Raw genomic sequence first — 19,665 nt, forward strand, 5'->3', positions numbered from 1 at the left:
CCGCAGCCCCCTCCCCGCCGGGGCCCCCGACGTGCGCTCCGCAGCCACGCCCCGTTCGCAGCCCCGGGAGTCCCGGGAGCCCCGGGAGCCCCCGCGAGCCCCGAGGAGGAGGGAAGGCGGAAGGGGAGGTGGCGGCCCCGCCCGGCCCGTGGGCAGCTCCCGGTCTTCTGTGCGCAGGAGAAGCGGCGGCTGCAGGAGGAGATCCGCGCCGCGCGCCGGGAGCTGGAAGAGGAGAAACTCCGCGTGGAGCGGCTCAAGGTTGGGGGCGGGCGGGGCGCCTGTCAAGCCCGGGCAGGGAAGTGGGGGTATCTACGAGAGTCGGGTTGGGGGATCGTGGGAGGCTCTGTCCGATTTGGGGGGGGGGCAGCTGGGGGTATTGATTCCAGCTTAGAGGGCCGTTTTTCCTCTGCTTGGGAGAGTGGGCGGGGGTGGGTGGTGGTGGTGATGATGATGGGGACATTTGTACCACCTCTGGGAAGAGTATGGAGACAGTGAAGGTGTTTGCCCGGCTTTGGGTAGGGAGGGGCCCATAGAGACGTTGATTTCACCTCTGGGAGCGCCTGTCCCATTCTGGAAGGGGTGGGGAGAAGATGGGTGTTTCCTTCCAGCCTGGGAGAGCTCTAGGCTGCTAATGGGGTGTCTGTCCCACCTGGCAGTGTAGAGGGGGATGACAACGAGGGCATGTGTCGTATCCCCACCTGAAGGAGAGATGTCTGTGCCGATCGGGTGGTTTTGGACAATAAGCAACCTTCCCAGCCCAGGGATTAGGAGGGAGCCCTCCATGGGGTGGGGTGTAGCCAGCATGCACAGCCACAGCTACCTTCCCCGTGCCCAGAGGAAGTCTCTCCGGGAGCGTTGGCTAATGGACGGGGCAGCCGATGAGCGGCAGCAGCAGGAGGACTCCACCTCTAAGGACCCCGAGTCACCCGAGGTCCAGGCTCAGGCCCGAATCCGGAACTTGGAAGACAGTTTGTTCACGTGAGTTCGGGCCCCCGCCTGCTGGCTTTGGCAGGCTTGGCTAGACCAGGTCCCCAGGTCCGCGCCAGGGAGGTGGCCTGTTGAGGGGGCGTTGGCGGTGAGCCTGGGGGCCCCCCCGCTCCCAGCAGCCTCCTCTCTTCCTCAGACTCCAGTCCCAGCTGCAGCTGTTGCAAAGTGCGTCCACAGGTGCCCAGCACAAGTCAGCGGGCAGGCCCACCTGGCGCAGACAGGTGAGCAGCCCTGGGGAGCAAATGGGAGGCGGTGGGGCGCGGCCATCAGGGACAGAAGCGGGACTTCTCCAAGTGACTTCTCCAAATGCAGTGCAGCCGCTGAGTCCTCTGCTGTTTCTTTGCTCTGTGGTTTTGGGCAAGTCGCTTTCCTTGTTCAAGCCTCAGTTTCCCCGTGTCTAAAATGAGAGTAGCGACAGTACACGCGTGGGAGAGGAGCAGGTGTGGGTCAACAAGATCCTAGGAACAGGCGTGGGGGAGTTTTGAGGTAGGATTGCTAACATGGCCAGAACGAGGAACGTGGTGGGGAGATGCGGGGGGGGGGGTTGCTCATGGAATTTGGCCATTTCATAGGGAGGAATGGGTCACCAAGAGATGCTCTTGTGATCTGACGCCTCCACATGGGTTTCAGTTTTGGTAGCACCTTTATTAAGATACAGTCTACATGTTCTGCAAGACACATGCTTTTGAAAACCAGGGCAGCTTTCCATTATGCTCTGGCTCCGGGCTGTCCTTGAACTCCAAAGATCTGGCCACAGCAAGGAGCCCTCATTCCACGGTCTCCCGCCTTCCCTGATAGCTTACCTTGGCTCCCACATGCCTCTGGCAGGCGAGAGGGCAAAGAGACCTCTTAATGGATGTGGGAAGAGGTTGTTGGGTTCTCAGTATAGGCCAGAAGTTCCTTGCTAGAGCAGAGCCAGGCATGATTCCTGGCCCAGAGGAGCCACCATCTAAGAGTCAGTGATGGGGGAGCACTGGGCATGGGAGGAGCATGGAGGAATCACCTGGGTGACCCAGGAAGGCTTCCCAGAGGCAGTGACATATGTACTGAATCTGCGTGGGAACCAGGCAAGAGGAGAAAGGGAATTCCAGGCAGAGGAAACAGTCCACCCAAAAGCCTGGAGGCTGGAAAGAAGATTCTGATCTTCCAGGGAGCTGTGAGGAGAGGATCCCCGGGGCTTGGACGAGCAGGCTGCCCCCCACCCTTCTCTGAGCCCATTTTCATACTCTTGCCCTTTCCCTTACTCTGCTACAGCAACACTGAGCCTCTTTTCTGGTCCTTGAACGTGCTAGCTCACTGCAGCCTCAGGGCTTTTGCATTTGCTCTCCCCTCTGCCTGGAATGGCTGTAGCTGCCTCTTGACTCAAGGCCAGCTCTTCTCACCCTTCAGGTCTCTGCTCAATGTCACTTCCTCCTAGAGGCCCTCCTGCATCTTATACATAAAGGAGGCACCCCACCACCTCCCAGCTTTCTCTATAGCCTCTCATCCTGCTTTTTTTTTTTTTTTCTGGCCATAGTCTTTCTCACTCGCTGGCGCTACATATTTATTTGCGTTTACGTTTATACCCCACCCCCCCGGAATGCAAGTTCCAAATAGCAAAAGGCTTAAGTGTCCCTTGTCCACAGCAGCCTCAGTAGCTGACAGAGTAGGTTCCTAATACAGAGCCGTCGGCCCACAAACGCAGTATTGATTAAGCACCTACTGTGTGTGAGGCACTTGAGCAGAGCGTGCTAAGACAAGTGAGGAAGGCACCGGGGGATTTGGTCCTGAACTTGGTGGGGGAGCCATTGAGAGTGTTTGGGTAGGGGAGGGTACGGCATGCAGGTAGGTTGGAGGGGGAGAGGCAGGCCGGCCTGACCTTGTCTCTGCCACCCCTGCAGGGCCCGCGACCTCTCTCCCAGCCTCCCCTGGAGCCAGGTCCCACAGGTGGGTGTTTGGGCCCCAGGTCTGGGGGCCGGAGGAGAGGGGCCTGAATCTGTGGGGCCACGATCTCACTCTGTTGCCCCGTTTCCTCCCCTTCCTCCCCAAGGCCATGCTGATCTGAACAAGAGAGCCTCCCTACCTGCTGGGCTCGTGGACACATCCCCCGAGTGTCCCTCTGAGCCCAGAGAGGCTGTCAGAGTTCCCCCCGCCCTGAGGCTGTTCCCTGGGGCAGCAGGGACCCCCTCAGAAGCCAATGGCCCCTGCCCCGGTCCCAGCCCCCCTCCAGAACAGGGACCCAGTCAGGGGCCCACAGCATCGGAGGGGGGCGTGGGTGAGGCCAAAGGAGGGAGTGTGGTGAAGGTGGTATGGGAGGGGCTGAGGGCCACAGAGGACTATGCCACGGAGGCCACGGGCCCAGAGCTGGAGGCCAAGGTGGAGGAGATGGTGCTGGAGGCCATTGGGGACAGGCAGGAAGCCTCCTGCGCAGAGCTCCCGTCCTGGGTGAAGGAGGACAGGGGCGTCGTGGAAGTGGTCTGGGAGGGGGTGGGCGGGCCGGGGAGCAGCGAAGCAGAGGCCACAGGGGAGGGGGGCGGGGGCCAGGAGGCCGCACAGGCCAGCTCCCCGAGGCCCCAGGTGAGGCCAGAGGGAGCAGCTCCTGGAGAAGGAGGTGTCCCCAGGGGCAGCCCTGATGGTGACGGGCCAGGGGGCTCTGGAGGAGACGAAGGGTCCTTCATTTGGGTGGAGAGGGTGACCCTCAGCGAGGAGTGGGAGGAGCTGGTCGTGGAGGGGCTGGAAGGGCCCAGGGCATGGGGAAGGGGGGGAGGGCCTGGGAGTCCGCTGTGGGGGGAGAGGGGGTCAGGAGAGGAAGCCTGGGGGGCGGGGGGGAGCCTAGCAGAGGAAGCAGGGGAATTACTGGGCGCAGGGAAGAAAGGGCCAGAGGAAGAGACAGGGGCAGACATGTCTCCGGTGCGGGAGAGGGGGAGAAGCGAAGACTCTTTGGAGCCAGAGAGGAGAGGAGGGGAGGGAAGGCTGAGGACAGAGAGGAAAGCAGTTGAGGAAGCAGCGCCAGCCACAGGAAAGGCAGTTGAGGGACCTCTGAGGGCAGAGAGGGAAGGAGGTGAGGAGCCATTGCAAGTAGAGCAGAAAGGAGATGAAGAAGAACCAGAGGCAGCTGAAGAACCATTGGTGACAGAGAGAAAAGGAGGCGAAGAGTCCCTGGAGGCAGAGCGAGCAGGTGAGGCGCCACTGGAGGCAGAGAAAGGAGGAGGTGAGGCGTCACCGGAGGCGGAGAGAACAGAAGGGGAGGGACCAGGAGGGGAGGGGCCATTGGAGGCGGAGAGACCAGGAGGGGAGGGGCCATCGGAGGCGGAGGGACCAGGAGGGGAGGGGCCATTGGAGGCGGAGGGACCAGGAGGGGAGGGGCCATTGGAGGCGGAGGGACCAGGAGGGGAGGGGCCACTGGAGGAGAAGGGACCAGGAGGGGAGGGGCCCCTGGAGGAGGAGGGAACAGGAGGGGAGGGGCCCCTGGAGGCGGAGAAGACCGAAGTGGTTGAGGAAGAGCTCAGTCCAGGGGAGCAGAGAGAGTCGGGGAGAGGACAGGAATGTCAGGCAAAGGAAGGGAGTGAGGCAGAGTCAAGGCCAGAAGAGGAAGGACCACAGCCCCAGGAGAAGCAGGAAGGCTCCCTGGAGGAAGAATCTGTAAGGCCCCAAACGCCTGCTGAGGGCCAGGGCCCCTCTGGGGACGCCACCCCCCTGCTGGCGGAGACCCCAGCTCCAGAGCAGCCCGCCGAGTGCCAGCCACTGCTTGCCGTGGAAGGGCCCGGGGCCAACCCCAGTGCCCGCCCCGTGCCCACCTACGCACCTGCCCGGCAGCCCGAGCCACCCGCCCCTCCCGAGGGGGGAGAGGCAAGTGGCCCCAAGCAAAAGACGTGCCAGTGTTGTGTGGTCATGTGAGCCCACACCCTCCACCCGGCGCCCAGCTCCTCTCACAGCTACCTCGGCCTCTTGGCATCCAGTAGCGGGTCCCGGGCACAGACAGGGCACCACGGAACTGACTGTGGCACCCGGGAGCCAGCTGGCCCGCACGCCCACCTCCACCCGGGCTTCCGGACCCCTCGCCCACTGCCTGTGACCCTGGCTCCCTTCTACGACAAAGCCTTTATACTTGAAAATAAAACGTGAACGCATCCGGACGGTTGGAGCGTATGGGTTTGTTGGCTCGGGATCCCTTCACCGTCTCCCTGTGGGAAATCCGAGGCTTCACTCTGCTGGAATCAAAGATGGAGTCCGCGTGAGGGTACAGGCGGCTCCTTGTGGAAAGTTCCCGAGCTCCCGTAGCCATGAAAACCTCGAAGTTCATTTCTCTGGGTGGCTCTGATTCAGGCAGCCACTCGGGGACTCGGGGTTCTATCCCCTTCTTGTCCTGCCTTCGCCGGGATCACGGGCACGTTGATGTTCCAGCTCCCGGGAAAGGGAAGAGAATGGGCAGGAGCCCCCACGCAGCCTGGGCAGCGGCGCGCGCCACTGCTGCTCACGTTCCGTGGACGAGAACTTGGTCCGTGGCTGCAGCCGGCGGCGAGGGAGGCTGGGGTGGCGGCGGCCACTCCTGATTTCACACATCCTCCTTTGCTCCCTCATCCATCCATAGATTCCCCGGAGGGCCAGGCCTTTGGCTGTGGGGGTCCTTGGCTGGGGGTCCTCAGGCCGGTGGCTCAGCCTCCCTGATCCTCTGTGTCTTCATCTGTCCGCTGAGCACCGGTCTCCTGGCCTGGGGTGGGTTCCGGCCGGAACTTGGGGCCCGGGGGCGGCCCCAGAAGGCCTAGCTCCTCAGGGGTGGGCAGGAAATGTTTCTCGTACCCGGAGTCCAGCCGGGCGGGGGTCTGGGGGGGCTCCGGAACCGGTAGTGGCTCCATCTCCTCCACTTCCAGGATGGGGAAGTCCCTGAGGGGCTGAGCTGGAGGCACCTCCTGGGAAGAGGGGAAACTGAGGTACTGCCCCCCACCTGCTCCCCACTGCCCCCGCACTCGCCGCCCTCCCACAGGGCTTCCCGGTGAGCCCGCCGTTTGGCTCACCTCCATGTGAGGCTGACCAGAGTTGCTATTGGCAGGATCAGGAACCTTCTCCCAGATCCAGCGTGGCAGCACCTTGTGCCGAAGGTGGAGGCACCTGGCAAAACGGGAAGGGGGCTGGGTTGCAGCGTCCGGGAGTGTCACAGAGCCCTGCGTGTCCCCTCACCATGTGCTCACTCCACCCCCCACCCCGCCACAAAGCTTGGCTAATGTCCCCATCTGGGCAGAGACCCACATGTCCGGCAGCCTCACCTCCCAGAGGCGGCTAGGCTCAGGCCACAGCCCAGCAGGAGCAAGCCCCACAGGAGGAAGACACCCGGCAGAACTTTCCACTCGAGGGTGTTATCTGAGGTGGAGGAGGGGCGCAGAAGAACACTTAGACACCGGGGATGGGGGAGGGGCCGGGTAAGGATCATGGATGGGGCAGGACTTGGGTGAGGGAGGGGGGCGAGTGGGCGGAGCTTAGGAGTAGGTAAGGGCTAAGGGGGGTGGATCTTGGGGTGGCTGTGAGGGTCATGAACCAAAGAGTCATCGCTGATAGGTCAAGGTCAGGGATGGGTGAAAGGATCAGGGACACACACTGCTGGATTATCCAGAGTATTTTAGCAGGAGCAGAATGCCCCTGAGACACCACCAGTAACAACCCCCCTACCCCCACCCCCATCCCCTATCCCCGAGTCAAAAGGTTGCTCACTCACTGAAACCCCTATCTCCTTGGAATGGAGCAGGCCCCTCCTAGGGAAGTCCCACCCCAGCCCCTCTACCTGGTAGGTGAAGCCGGAGGCTGGGACCGGGTGGGCCCTGTCCTGCGGTGGTAGATGCGGTCATCCACAGCTCACAAGGACCCCAGGGAAGGTCGGGCAGAGTGATGCTCCGGGTGCTGCCACTCACTGAAGGACACACCCAGAGAGGTGGGGGAGGCAGTCGAGTCCTACCTCAGGGCCTTTGCATGTGCTTTCTCCCCATCTGCAACACTCTTCCCAGATACCCACATGGCTCCCATCCTCTTTGCTCAAATTTCACCTCCTTGGTGAGGCCCTCCCTGACCGCTAGGAAGTTAGTTCCACAAGGAGCCGGATGGCTCGGTCGGTGAAGTGTCCGCCTCTTGGTTTCAGCTCAGGTAATGGTCTCATGGTCCCCGGAGATCAAGCCCCGTGCTGGGCTCCACACTGACAGTGCAGAGCCTGCGTGGGATTCTCTCTCTCCCTCTCCCTCTGCCCCTCCCCTGTGCGCTTGAGCGCTCTCAAAATGAATAAGTAAACTTTATTTTTATTTATTAAAAACATTTTAATGTGTATTTATTTTTGAGAGAGACAGAGTGGGGAGGGGTAGAGAGAGGGAGACACAGAACATGAAGCAGGCCTCAGGCTCCGAGCTGTCAGCACAGAGCCCAACAAGAGACTTGAACTCATAAACTGCGAGTTCACGACCTGAGCCAAAGTCAGAGGCTTAACAGACTGAGCCACCCAGGCGCCCCAAAGTAAATAAGGAAACTTAAAGAAAAAAGAAACTTTGCTCCCCAAGGACTGTATTCCCAGCACCTAGATCAGTGCCTGGCACACAGAAAGCTCTCAAAAATGATATATATTTGATAAACTAAAAGAAGAATGACCATTGTATTCTTCACCTGCCCATTAACCCAGTGAATGGAGATTCTCCCCAGGTAAGGGGAGAGAGAGAGACAGCATGAGCAGGGGAGGGGCAGAGAGAGAGGGAGACACAGAATCCGAAGCACGCTCCAGGCTCTGAGCTGTCAGCACAGAGCCCGACGCGGGGCTTGAACCCACGAACCATGAGATCATGACCTGAGCCGAAGTCTGACGCTTAACCGACTGAGCCACCCAGGCGCCCCTCTTTTTTGTTTTTAAGCCAAAAGAGGAAGTAACTTTTTGGTGTGTTATAGGATTATGGGAGACATGAGCACAGATCCAGATATATGGCCATAGAAAGGTGTCCAAGCTGAAGCGCCTGGGAGGCTCAGTCGGTTGAGCGTCCGACTTCAGCTCAGGTCATGATCTCACAGTTTGTGAGTTTGAGCCCTGAGCCTGCTTCGGATTCTGTGTCTCCCCTTCTCTCTCCCCTCCCATGCTTGTGCTTTGTCTGTCTCTCAATAATAAATAAAGGTTAAAAAGTTTTTTAAAAAAGGAAAAATGACCAAATTAAATCAGGTGAAAAAAAATAATAAAGTTGCAAAATATCACAGTCATGAGAGACTCAGGGGCAAACTATAGTCTGTAACATGGTATTTTATTTTATTATCTATTTTTTAAAAAGATTTAACGTTTATTTATTTTTGAGGTCAGGGGGAGAGAGAATGAGCCAGTGAGGGGCAGAAAGAGGGAGACAGAGGATCCGAAGCAGGCTCCGCACTGTGACTGCAAAGCCCAACACGGGGCTCGAACTCACGACCATGAGATCATGACCTGAGCCGAAATCAAAAATCAGCCACTTCACCAACTGAGCCACCCAGGTGCCCTCCTCCACTTTTTTTTTTTTTTTTTAATGCTTATTCATTTTTGTGTGTGTGAGAGAGAGAGAGAGAGCATGAACAGGGGAGGGGAAAAGAGAGAGGGAGACAGTGACAGCTCAATGCAGGGTCTGAACTCACGAACCGCGAGATCATGACCTGAGCTGAACTCAGATGCTTAACCAACTGTGCCACCCAGGCGCCCCAATACATGGTCCTCTTTAAAAAAATACATGTATAGGGGCGCCTGGGTGGCTTAGTTGGTTAAGCGTCTGACTTTCGCTTAGGTCATGATCTCACGGTTCGTGGGTTCGAGCCCCGCGTCGGGCTCTGTGCTGACTGCCAGCTCAGAGCCTGGAGCCTGTTTCAGTCTGTGACTCCCTCTCTCTCTGACCCTCCCCTGCTCACGCTGTCTCTCTCTCTCTCTCCTAGAAATAAATAAAAATAAAAAAAAAATACATGTATATATGTTTAATAATATATAAATATAAAAATTTTAGGGGGACCTGGTGGCTGAGTCAGTTGAGCATCTGACTCTTGATTTCAGCTCAGCTCATGATCCCAGGATCATGGAATTGAAACCCACTTTAGGGTCTGCACTGAGCACGGAGCCTGCTTACAATTCTCTCTCTCCCCCTTTATACCTCTCCCTCGTCTGCACACTCTAACATTAAAATAAAAAAATTTTTAATCTAATGATTGATGGATACTTTTTTCCTTTTTTTACTTTTTTAAAAAAAGTAGGCTCCATGCCCACTGTGGGCCTTGAACTCACAACCCTAAGATCAAGAGTCGCATGCTCTACTGACTAAGTCAGCTGGGCACCCTGGGAATGCTGATATTTTTTTAAGTGGGCTCTATGCCCCATGTGGGGCTTGAACTCACAACCCTGAGATGAAAACCTGAGATCAGGAGTCAGACACTCCACTGACTAAGCCACCCAGATGCCCCAAGAATGCTGCTATTCTTGAAGACCCACTCTTCAAGAGTGCTAGCATTAACAAGCACAGATAACTTTTGTAATTAGAAAAAAAAAAAAGGGTAATAAAGATATTTCTGGGGGCACCTGGGTGGCCCAGTCGGTTGAGTGATGGACTTCGGCTCAGGTCATGATCTCAGGTCATGATCGCACAGTTCGTGGTTTGAGCCCCGTGTCCGGCTCTGTGCTGACAGCTCAGAGCCTGGAGCCTGCTTTGGATTCTATGTCTACCTCTCTCTCTGACCCTCCCCTGCTCATGCTGCCTCTCTCACACTCTCTCAGAAATAAATAAAACATTTAAAAAAATTTTTTTAAAGATACTTTTGAAAAGGAATTTGTGCTCAGAGTAAAAATGTAGCCTGTACTCAAAGGTGTGAAAAAGAAATAAAAATCATACATAATCCTGCGATGCTGCTGACATTGTGCCATTTCTTTTCATATTTGTGCCTCTGCTGTGCTCAGTGCTGGGGTTTCTTTTACAACAATAGAAACATCTCATGGGGTTTTGTCATCTTTTTTATCTTTTTCACTTAATAAAACATGACAGGCATCTTTCAAGGTCAATAAATATAGATCAGAGTCTTCATTTTTAATGACGAAGTAATAGTTCCTTATATTGATAGCCACGGACTTACTGTCCACGAGGGAGCTGAGGATGCCATGGATCCTCCCCGGGGCGGAGAGGGAACCCAAGGGGCCGATCTGGGGACAAGAGTGGGGTAGAGCGACGGGTGGGGCTTGTGGGGATGAGGGGCAGTGGGGGGAGGCAGTGAGGGCTCACCATTCATGCAGACAGACGGCCCGGTCCCGCTCTGTGCACACAGGGTGTAGTGGGTGAGGTGACCCCGAAGTTGGTGCCTCGGGACCTCTTCCCACGCTACGGTGGGCGTTCCTGGGGGGGTATCCTGGAGTCGTCGAAGCTCTGGCCCCGCTAGGGGTACTGGGGAGAAAAGCCACGGGGTCAGGGCCTGCCAGGGTTCTGGAGGGTTCCACTGTTCTCCAGCCCCACCACTTACCTAGTTCCTCTCTGAACTTCCAGACTGAGGGGGCAGGGGCCAAGCCGTAAGGAGACACTGCTGTCACTGTGATTCGGTAGGGGACCCCTCCTTCAAAATTCCCTGCTCGGTGGAGGAACAAAGACGGACTTGGCTCCCCCTCCCCCACTCCTTCCCTACCCAGTAGGCGTCTTCATTTGGGTCTTCTGAAGGACGCGCTGACATAAATATTTGGGTAAAAGGAATTCCTGGGTGGTAACCCCAGGGAACACCAATAGGGCAGCTGGGAAGTGAAATAGGGAAAGAAAAGCAGTAAGTGATGAGTCCGATTTCCCAGTGTCGGCAATGGAAATTCAATCCCGCTGGCGACCTCTGGGAGGCAGCAGAGAGCACGTGGCTGAGCGCCCTCCCATCCAGGGAGGGGAAGCTGGGGTATGTATCCACCAACCCCTAGTAGTAATTGATAGAGGGCTGCGTATCATGGCACTTCACTCCCAAGCGCTCCAGCCTGCTGTTTAGTCAGGCAAAATGCTCCAGTGACCAGAAAAAGGCTTCAGGCCAAGGAAATGCTGGTGCCCGAGGCTGGGAGATGGTCTAACACCAGGCTCTGGGTGGGGCGGCTCCGACATGACTCCACCCATGCTAGTAGGAGAGGCTCCCGAGGTCCCTTCCCACAACCCACGGCTGCTGCCCGGCCTTCCCCAAGTGGGAATTTTCCAAAACCGGGGCCCCTCCTGTTGCGCATACATATTATGGGCCTCGGGACGCTGTCCTCCCTAAAGGTTTCACTCGATACCTCTCTCTCATGCTCTCCCAAGTCCTTTACACCAACGATGGGCTCCCCGGGGCCACAGCCCAGCCCAGAACGCAGAGCCAGCCCTGGACGCAGTATCCAAAAGTCAGCCCCAGGGCCAGCTCCATTTAGATAAACTTCGAGAAAACATCCCAGGGGATCCCCAAAATTCTGCCCCAGGACTCCCCAGTCAGAACCTTCCTGCTTCTTCCCCTTCCTCAGTTCCCACCTGGTACAGTCCTCACCCCTTCCCCAGGCCACTTCCCCCCCCCCCCCCCCCCCCCGAGAGCCCCCAAAGGGCACCTGTGAGCAACTAAGTCTGGGCTTATCCCTTCTTGCTCAGAACTCTCCGTGGTTCCTACCCCACTCAGGGGAAAAGTCCAAGTCCTTCTCATAGCCCAAGGGGCCTCGCACAATTTGCCTGTCACCTCTCTGCCCTCACCTCCTCCCTCTCTCCCCTCATCCATTCTACTTCTGCCGCCTCCTCGCTGTTCTTCTAACGGGTCAGGCACATTTCTGCCTCTGGGCCTTTGCACTGTCTGTTCCCTCTTGAGTTTCCCTCAGACATCCTCACAGCTCCCTCTCTCACCTCCTTTGGGTCTCGGTTCAAAAGCTGCTTTTCCAGAAAGGCCTTTTCTAACCTTTCTCCCTCCTCCCCTTCACCCTGTTTTATTCCTCCCCAATTACGTGACGGAGGTATTTGTTTTGTTGTTTCTTTCTCTGGCTGCTCACCCCGTAAGAACGTTCCATGATGACCGGGATGTTATGCTGCCAAGAGACAGAGGGTGGTGGGAGGGCTCAGGGTTTGGCTTCAGGGGCCTGATTATGTGGTTCGCCTCCTGCCTTCCGCATCTACCACCCATTTGCTGTGTGGCCTCGGGCAAGTTGCTTAACCTCCCTGGTCCTTTTTCTTCCTCTATACCTCGAGCAGGATAATAACAGAAGCCTACTTTACAAGGCAGCCCGAACAATTTAACGCGTCCGATGAATGCCAACAGACCTCAGCGCTGTCCCTGCACGCCAGTGGCGAGCGCACGGCCTGGGCCACAGTGAGCGGTCAGCGAATCCTGTGTGGGTGAATTAATGAGACCTTACGCGCAATACTCTCTCCTGCTGGTCCGCTCATCAGTCGCCTACGCAGGCGCTGAGACGGGGACCCAGGTGTCCCGGGGCCTCACCTGGCAATAGGGCTCTGAGGTTCTCCGCGGGAAGCCGGGTCCAACTGAGGGCCCCCAAGGGATCCCCGTCCCGAGCCCAGTCCACCACGTGCTCCTGCAACTGCCCAGAGCCCCGCTGCCAAGTCACCAGCAGCTCGGAGCTCCCAGGAACGCTGGTGACCTCCACGCCATGGGGGGCAGCCCCTGGACCTGGACGGGGGAGAAGGGGAGAAGTCTCAGCTGCCCCCTCCGGGAGGCCCCGCCTCCCTGGAGGGGTGGGGCACTGCTGGGGCCAGGTTCACGGCCTCTTACCCAAGCAGGCCAGGGAAAGGTTGGTGAGAGGCCCCCAGCTCCTGGCATTGACGGCAGACAGCCCAACCCAGTCCGCCTGGCTGGGGACCGAGGAGTTACAGCAGGGAGCCGTCTTCTGGATCCGCTCCTGACCTTTAACTTGGAACCAGACTTTATAGCTCATCTGCACGCATTGGTCCGGGGGCTGAAGGACGACAGGAAGAGGGTGTCAGTGTCTCCCCGTTACCAGCCACGCACACCGTGGCTCTCAGGGAGGTCCACCTGCCCAGCCAGTCAGTGCACTAGCTCTGCTAGAAGGCAGCAGCCGGGTGCCACCTCGGGCTCGTGCGCACGGTTGTTATGTGGGGCTTCCGGGCATGCGCGGGGACAGGGGGCGGAGCCCCACGCCTCACCTTCCACAGAAGCAGGACTTCCCGGGTGTCTGCCGTTCCGCAGATGCCCCCCGAGATCCACACATCTTTCGGAGTTGCCAAGGGGGAGGAAAGGGGGGTACAAGTGAGAGAGGCACGGGTGGTAGGTTCCAGGAGGGGAGAGGAGGGTGCCGGGGCAAGCCTGGAGAGCCTCACCAGCCGGCGGTGTCTGGAAGGACAGAATCGGGCTCTGTTTGCCCCACAGCTCCTCTTCCTTCTCCATTCGGCAGCGGCCGTACATCTCATAGCCAGTGGCTAGCTCCAGGTCCGGGATCTCAACCGGGGTCAGGGGTATGGACTTGACTTCCGGTTCCAGCTGGGGGAGAGACAGGAAAGAGCAATGAAGCCTTGGGCTGAGCTGAGGTTATTTGACCAGATATGTCCGCAGGGTCCAACTGTCCCATGCTTTGCACAAGACCAAGGGGGTTCCCAGGACACGGGCCTTGGGGTTTTCAAATTGGGGCAATCCCCAGCAAAAAGAGGAGACAAGTTGGCCACCCTATGTCTGGGTCATGTATAGCAGTAGGTAGTAAATTCTATTATGATCCTCATTTTACAGTTGAGGAGAACCGAGGCCCTGGAGAGGGGAAGTGACTTGCCCAAGGTCACCAAGCAGGTGAGCGCTGGAGAGGCGATTCATACCCAGGCAGTCAGATTCCAAAGTCTGCATCTCAGGATTTCCCTGAATTGCATGAATAAACCCAATGACAACTTTCTTCTACGTTGCAATGTTTTGCATGAGGTGCCTGAGACAACTGGCCATCCCCAATATCCATTCTCCCCTTGTTCCTTTGGAAATAGAAGCCCTGAGTATCAGTGGGGAACATGGCTGCCGAGACTAAGAACTACATTTCCCAGCCTCCCTTACAATCAGGTGGGACCATGTGATTCTGTTCTGGCCAATGAGCTATGAGAGGAAAGGATCATAGTGACTTCTGTGTTGTACAAAGTGCAGGGCAGGTTTCCCAGTCCTTCCTGGGGTCTCCTGGCTCTAGAGTTCTCTTCCGTTTTCTTGCTGTGTGAGCTTGGTAAGGTGCTTAACTTCTCTGAGGTTGGCTTCTCTAACTATGAAATAGATAATCTCAAAAGCATCTACTGTAAAGGAAGGTTGGGAGGTAATCCATGCAATTAGCTTGGGACCTGATCCACAGCAGGTGGTCAGAAAGGTCAGCTGCCTTTATGAATTATCTTTGAGTGTTTATTTAAACCAAGCCTTGCTCCTCATCTGTAAAACAGGTAGGTATAAAAGGCACCTACAATCAAAGAGCTCTTGTAAGGCTTCAATGATGAGCCTAGAACACTGGTACATGGTAGATACTTCCTAGACATCTTCTATTATTTGAAGGTTAATGTAAGCTACTAGAGGACTTCTATTCATTCACAAAACTGCTGGAGGAACTTGACTGAGTTTCTCAACAATTCCAAGTGGAGTTTGGACTGGGACTGCATGAAATTTGAGATTATTTGGTGCGTGTGTGTGTGTGTGTGTGTGTGATTTTTTAGCTGAATATGATGCAATGTACAGGCCTTTTGTGTGAGGTGTAGACAGACTCTAGGAGGAATCAACAGGCTCTGGGCTGGGTCTCTGATTTGGGGATGATGCCCTGGGCCCTGCCTGGAGTGGGGTGGGGAAAAGGGGGGGGCCCCTGACACTCACCAGAGTCCAGGAATTCCCCTGGCATTTTTGATAGTAGAATTGGCAGACCAGGACCTTGTGGGGTGGCCACACCGGCGGGGCCCACTGGACAGTGGCCTCCAAGGGGTCGTCCTCGGAAAAGTCCACGTCAGGGTACAGTTGGGGGGCATCTGGCTTCACTGAGGAAGAGGAGGCCGGGATGTATTTAGCCGGGGTCTCCAGGACCACCCGCCCCGCACACAGCACGCCCCAACCCCCCATCCCGCCTGTTACTTCGCGTTTCCAGGTTCACGAAGACTGGGGGCCAGAGAGGCTGGCCAGCCTCGGTACCCCAGACAAGCAGTTCATCAGACATGGTAAGCTGCTCCCGCGGAATGGCCACCCAGCTCTGCCCAGTGGGCACTGTCACAGTCCACGTTCTGTTGGAATGGCTGTGAGGAGAGATGTGGGGGTGGGGGGTGGAGATTGGGTTGGGTCCAAAGCCACATGATAACTGCTCTGCCTGGGTTCAAAGCCCAGCTTTGCTGCTTCAGTGCTGTGTGACCTTGAGCAAGTGACTTCACTTCTCTGTGCCTCAGTTTCCTCATCTACAAAATGAAAGTGATATAGTGCCTGAGGAAGGGCTGAAGAGTGAGGGGAATCCATGTGGTAACACACCAAGTGTGTTTAGAACAGCACTGGGTGGGGGGCGCTTAGGTGGCTCGGTCTGTTAAGCGACTGACTCTTAGATTCAGCTCAGGTCAGGATTTCACATTTCCTGAGTTCGAGCCCTGCATTGGGCCCAGCGCCTGACAGTGTGGAGCCTGCTTGGGATTCTCTCTCCCTTACTCTGCCCCTCCCCTGCTCAAGTTGTCTCTCTCTCCAAATAAATAAATAAGCTTAAAAAAAAAAAAAAAAAGAATAGCGTCTGGTGCCCACTATAGGACACATGAGCGTTGCTCACTATTTAATTAAATTAATTAATTATTTTTATTTATTTCTGAAGAGAGAGACAGCATGAGTAGGGGAGGGTCAGAGAGAGAGGGAGACACAGAATCTGAAACCGGCTCCAGGCTCTGAGCTGTAAGCACAGAGCCCAAAGCAGGGCTCGAACCCATGAACCGTGAGAACCATGAGATCATGAGCCGAAGTCGGACGCTTAACCGACAGAGCCACCCAGGCGCCCCAAGCATTGCTCACTATATTTATTGAGCAGCTACTTACTTACATGTGGGCACATTTACATTTATGCAACGATATAGTCAGCAAATGTATTGTGCCAAGCCCTGTTGTCGAAAGTGGGGACAGCACTGTGACCAAAGCCGGCGAGGACCCCACTCTCTAGAGCTGTTCTTCCAGCATGTGTGTGTGGGGGGGGAACCGAGGCGAAACCCATAAATATATCTTTGATGGCCGTATAAGCGATATAAAGAATGATCCTCTGGGGCGCCTGGGTGGCTTAGTCGGTTGAGCGTCCGACTTTCACTTAGGTCATGATCTCTCGGTTCATGGGTTCGAGCCCCGCGTTGGGCTCTGTGCTGACAGCCAGCTCAGAGCCTGGAGCCTGTTTCAGTCTGTGACTCCCTCTCTCTCTGACCCTCCCCTGCTCACACTGTCTCTCTCTCTCCCCTAGAAATAAATAAAACATTAAAAAAAAATTAAAAAAAGAAAAAAGAATGATCCTCTGCATCAGGGTGCAGAGGACCATTGCCGTGTGTTGATGCAGTGAGGAAAGACAGTGCTATTTTAAGAAAGGTGGTCGGGAGAGATCTCTTGGAGGTGGAGACTTTTGAACAAAGGCCTGGAGGATATGAGGGTGGAGCCACTCAGTACAGGGAGGGAGTGGGAGGGGGAGGGGAAGCAGTTTTAGGAAGCAGCAGTGGCCAGTGCTGCGAAGGCCTTGAGGTAAACTGACTTGGTGTGTTTGAGGAACAGCAAGGGTGTGCAACGAGGGAGGTGGAGAGATGCGCCCCGACTCCCGTGTCCACGGGCGCCCTCTAGCCACTGTGGCGGAGAATAGACGGTGGGCTCCGGGGCGCCAACCGGAGCCCAGGAAGGAGGGGGTAGTGGTGACTGCACAGTCCCGGCTCCTCCGCTGGCCAGGATGGGGGCTGGGGAAGGAGAGCCAGATTCTGGATAATGTAGAAGGTGGAGCCGTCTGACAGATCAGAGGTGGGTGACAGAGGGCAGCGCCGAGGACCTCCCGAAGGCTTAGATTTCAAAGATTCAAAACGAGGCCTTCATAAAACAGCAACAACAACAAAAATGCAGGTGTTGGTGGAGATGTGGAGAAACCGTAGTCCTCAGCATTGAAAATGTTGCAGCTGCTGCAGAGAACAGTTTGGCAGCTTCTCAGTTAGATGCAGAATGGCCGTGTGGACCCAGCAACCCCACTCCTACGGGGAGACCCAAAGGAATGGAAAACGGGAAAAAGTATGTTCACAACAGTGCTAAGTCACAATCCCCCAAAGGTGGGAACAAACTAAATGTCCATCAACAGATGAATGGAGGTAACAAACTAAATGTTCATCAACAGATGAATGGAGGTAACAAACTAAATGTCCATCAACAGATGAATGGGGGGGCTCAGTCGGTCGAGCGACCGGCTGATTTTGGCTCCGCTCATGATCTCACGGTTTATGGGTTTGAGCCCCAAATCGGGCTCTGCACAGACAGTGTGGAGTCTGCTTGGGATTCTCTCTCTCCTTCTCTTTCTGCCCTGTTTCACTCACTCTCTCTCTCTCTCTCAAAATAAATAAATAAACTAAAAAAACACAAAAACCCACAGATGAATGGATACACAAAGCGTGGTCGATCCATACAGTGGAATATATTTCAGCCATAAAAAGGAAGGGTGTTCTGATTCAGGGTACAACGTGGATGAACCTCAAAAACGCTAAGTGAGGGGCGCCTGGGTGGCTCAGTCAGTTAAGCGTCCGACTTCGCTCAGGTCAGGGTCTCATGCGTTGTGAGTTCGAGCCGGGCGTCGGGCTCTGCGCTGACAGCTCAGAGCCTGGAGTCTGCTTCGGATTCTGTGTCTCCCTCTGTCTCTGCCCCACCATGCTTGTGCTCTGTCTCTCTCTCTCTTGAAAAGAAACAAACTTAAAAAAAACACGCTAACTAAAAGAAGCCATGCACAAAAGGCCACATATTGTATAACTCCACTTATAGGAAATGTTTAGAACAAGTAAGTCCATACAGACAGAAAGCAGGATGGTGGGGCCAGGGGCTGGCGCAGGGGTGGGGGGGTGATAGGGAGTGACTGCTCGTGGGATGGAACTTCCTTTTGGGGTGATGAGAGTGTTCTGGAAGTAGACGGAGAGGGTGGTTGCACAACACTGTGAATGTACCAAACGCCGCTGAATTGTTCGCTTTAAAATGGTTAACTTTATGTTATGTGAATTTCACCTTAAAAAACGGGGGGTGGGGGGAGGCTTCTCTGACTGCCCCTTCTTATACCAATTAAAACTAGGCCCCCTGGAAAGGAACAGGGGGGACAGCGGCACAATGATGTGAATGTACTTAATGCCATTGAATCCTTACCTTAAAGATGGTTGAGAAAAACAGATGGCATATTTTATACGAATATTTTACCATTGTTAAAAAAAAAAACAGCCCCCCATCACCACCACTAGTGGTTCCCACCTTTCAATGCCCCTTCCCTCACTAAAGCCAAACTTGAAATGAATTTGAGTTTGATTCAGGTATGATTCATCATGAAGCCACCGAGGTCTCCCCCTTGAACTGTGAGTTGCACGAGGTCCAGGCTGTCTGTGTGCCTCTTTCATTGCTGCGTCCCCAGCACCAGGCCAAATTCTTTTTATACACTAGAGAAGTTAAGCTACTTGCCTAAGGTCACACAGCAATAAAGAACAGCTTCTAGTTATTAAGCAATTTCTCTTGGCCGGTGCCCCGTTGAATCCTCAGAACCAACGCTGGGAGGCAGGTTCCTGGATTATCGCCATTTCACAAGGGAGAAGAGAGGCTCAGGGAGGGAAAGTGACTGCCTTAGGGTCACACAGCAAGGAAATGCAGAACCTGGAATCCAGGGGCTGGAGAGTGGGGGAGGGGCGCGAGGTCTTCTCAGCTGAGTATTCTGGGACCTGAGTGGCCAAAAAGCCTCAGTTTCCCCAAGCCAGCCGGTTGTACCTGTCCGGAGCCTCAGTTTCCCCAAGTCAGCGGGTTGTACTCACTACTTCTGGCTCTGGAAGTGTAGCGTGGAGGGGGCTCGCAGGTCCCCAAGAGGTCCCCACGAGCAGTTCAAGTCGCCCAAGGGTCCAACTCCATAGCACTGTAGTGGCCCAGGGCTGCCTGGAGGGGGGGTGGGGGGGAAGGGTCCCAGGGAACGAGGTCAATTCTCCCAGCCGCCTGCACATCCCAGAACCTGAACTTCCCCCGACTTCTGCCAACTGGGGCGGGCGACCCAGGGTCCCTGCCGGAGGTGAGCAGTAGGAAGTGGGGGGCAGGATACCCCACCCCAGGCTTTGGGCACAACTCCTCCCCTCCCTCTACCAGCCACATCCTGTTCCCACCGCCAAGCGCCTCCACCCCACCCCCGGGCCTCAGGCTCCCACCTCGCTGCCGCCCCCCGCCCCCCAACTGCTCTCTCGGCGCGCTCCCCCCTGCCCGGGAGGTGCAGACGGACGTCTGCACCCCGACGGTCAAGCCGCCAACCTGCGCGGCGCCGGGAGGCTCTGCGCTCTCGTGGTGAGCGCGGCGCCGGAGCGCCCGGCACGAGCTCGCTCCAGAACTCACCCTGCGGCCGACCCCGGTCACACAGCAGCGACAACAGAGGCAGCAGCACCAGCTCCGGCCGCGGCCGGAAGGGAGCGGCCCGGGCCCCTCGCATGGCGCTCCCCCTACCGCGCCGCGAGTCCTGGCGGGCCCTGCCCGGCCCTGCCCGGCCCTGCGCCGCTCGCCTCGCTCTCTGGGTCCGGCACCCAGGCGGCCTCGGGAAGC

At 56.3% G+C, this 19,665-nt stretch overlaps 2 protein-coding genes across 3 annotated transcripts; one reads left to right on the top strand and one right to left on the bottom strand.

Annotated features, from left to right (window-relative positions):
- Nucleotides 1-177: 177 nt before the first annotated feature.
- Nucleotides 178-5,046, top strand: PALM3 (paralemmin 3). Its single transcript, XM_039252313.1, has 6 exons — nucleotides 178-258; nucleotides 836-978; nucleotides 1,124-1,208; nucleotides 2,868-2,913; nucleotides 3,017-4,144; nucleotides 4,421-5,046. Exons 2-6 carry the CDS (start codon nucleotides 863-865, stop codon nucleotides 4,861-4,863), a joined length of 1,818 nt encoding a protein of 605 aa, XP_039108244.1. The 5' UTR covers nucleotides 178-258; nucleotides 836-862; the 3' UTR covers nucleotides 4,864-5,046.
- A 54-nt stretch (nucleotides 5,047-5,100) lies between these two features.
- On the bottom strand, nucleotides 5,101-19,665 carry IL27RA (interleukin 27 receptor subunit alpha). 2 transcript variants are annotated; one of them, XM_039252309.1, is made up of 14 exons: nucleotides 19,462-19,665; nucleotides 18,900-19,017; nucleotides 15,001-15,158; nucleotides 14,749-14,906; nucleotides 13,248-13,407; nucleotides 13,074-13,138; nucleotides 12,682-12,865; nucleotides 12,391-12,579; nucleotides 10,441-10,542; nucleotides 10,206-10,364; nucleotides 6,743-6,868; nucleotides 6,231-6,324; nucleotides 5,982-6,075; nucleotides 5,101-5,876 (listed from the first exon to the last, which is right to left on the bottom strand). In XM_039252309.1, exons 1-14 carry the CDS (start codon nucleotides 19,553-19,555, stop codon nucleotides 5,622-5,624), a joined length of 1,956 nt encoding a protein of 651 aa, XP_039108240.1. In that variant the 5' UTR covers nucleotides 19,556-19,665; the 3' UTR covers nucleotides 5,101-5,621. The 2 variants fall into 2 exon arrangements, with proteins under 2 accessions (XP_039108240.1, XP_039108241.1); XM_039252310.1 differs by lacking the exon at nucleotides 10,441-10,542.

Source organism: Hyaena hyaena, unplaced genomic scaffold (assembly GCF_003009895.1).
Source record: "Hyaena hyaena isolate Hyena2069 unplaced genomic scaffold, ASM300989v1 scaffold_414, whole genome shotgun sequence".
In the NCBI taxonomy this organism is placed as follows: Eukaryota; Metazoa; Chordata; class Mammalia; order Carnivora; family Hyaenidae; genus Hyaena; species Hyaena hyaena.

What these genes read in the sequence shown, in the direction of transcription:
- IL27RA (XM_039252309.1), bottom strand. Translation starts at nt 19,555, where the DNA reads ATGCGAGGGGCCCGGGCCGCTCCCTTCCGGCCGCGGCCGGAGCTGGTG. An exon ending in CCTCCGGCTTCACCTACCAG is followed by an intron (nt 6,325 to 6,742) that starts GTAGAGGGGCTG and finishes CCTCCACCTCAG; the next exon opens with ATAACACCCTCGAGTGGAAA. An exon ending in AGCCTAGCCGCCTCTGGGAG is followed by an intron (nt 6,076 to 6,230) that starts GTGAGGCTGCCG and finishes CCGTTTTGCCAG; the next exon opens with GTGCCTCCACCTTCGGCACA.
- PALM3 (XM_039252313.1), top strand. Translation starts at nt 863, where the DNA reads ATGGACGGGGCAGCCGATGAGCGGCAGCAGCAGGAGGACTCCACCTCT. An exon ending in TTGGAAGACAGTTTGTTCAC is followed by an intron (nt 979 to 1,123) that starts GTGAGTTCGGGC and finishes TCTCTTCCTCAG; the next exon opens with ACTCCAGTCCCAGCTGCAGC. An exon ending in GGCCCACCTGGCGCAGACAG is followed by an intron (nt 1,209 to 2,867) that starts GTGAGCAGCCCT and finishes CCACCCCTGCAG; the next exon opens with GGCCCGCGACCTCTCTCCCA.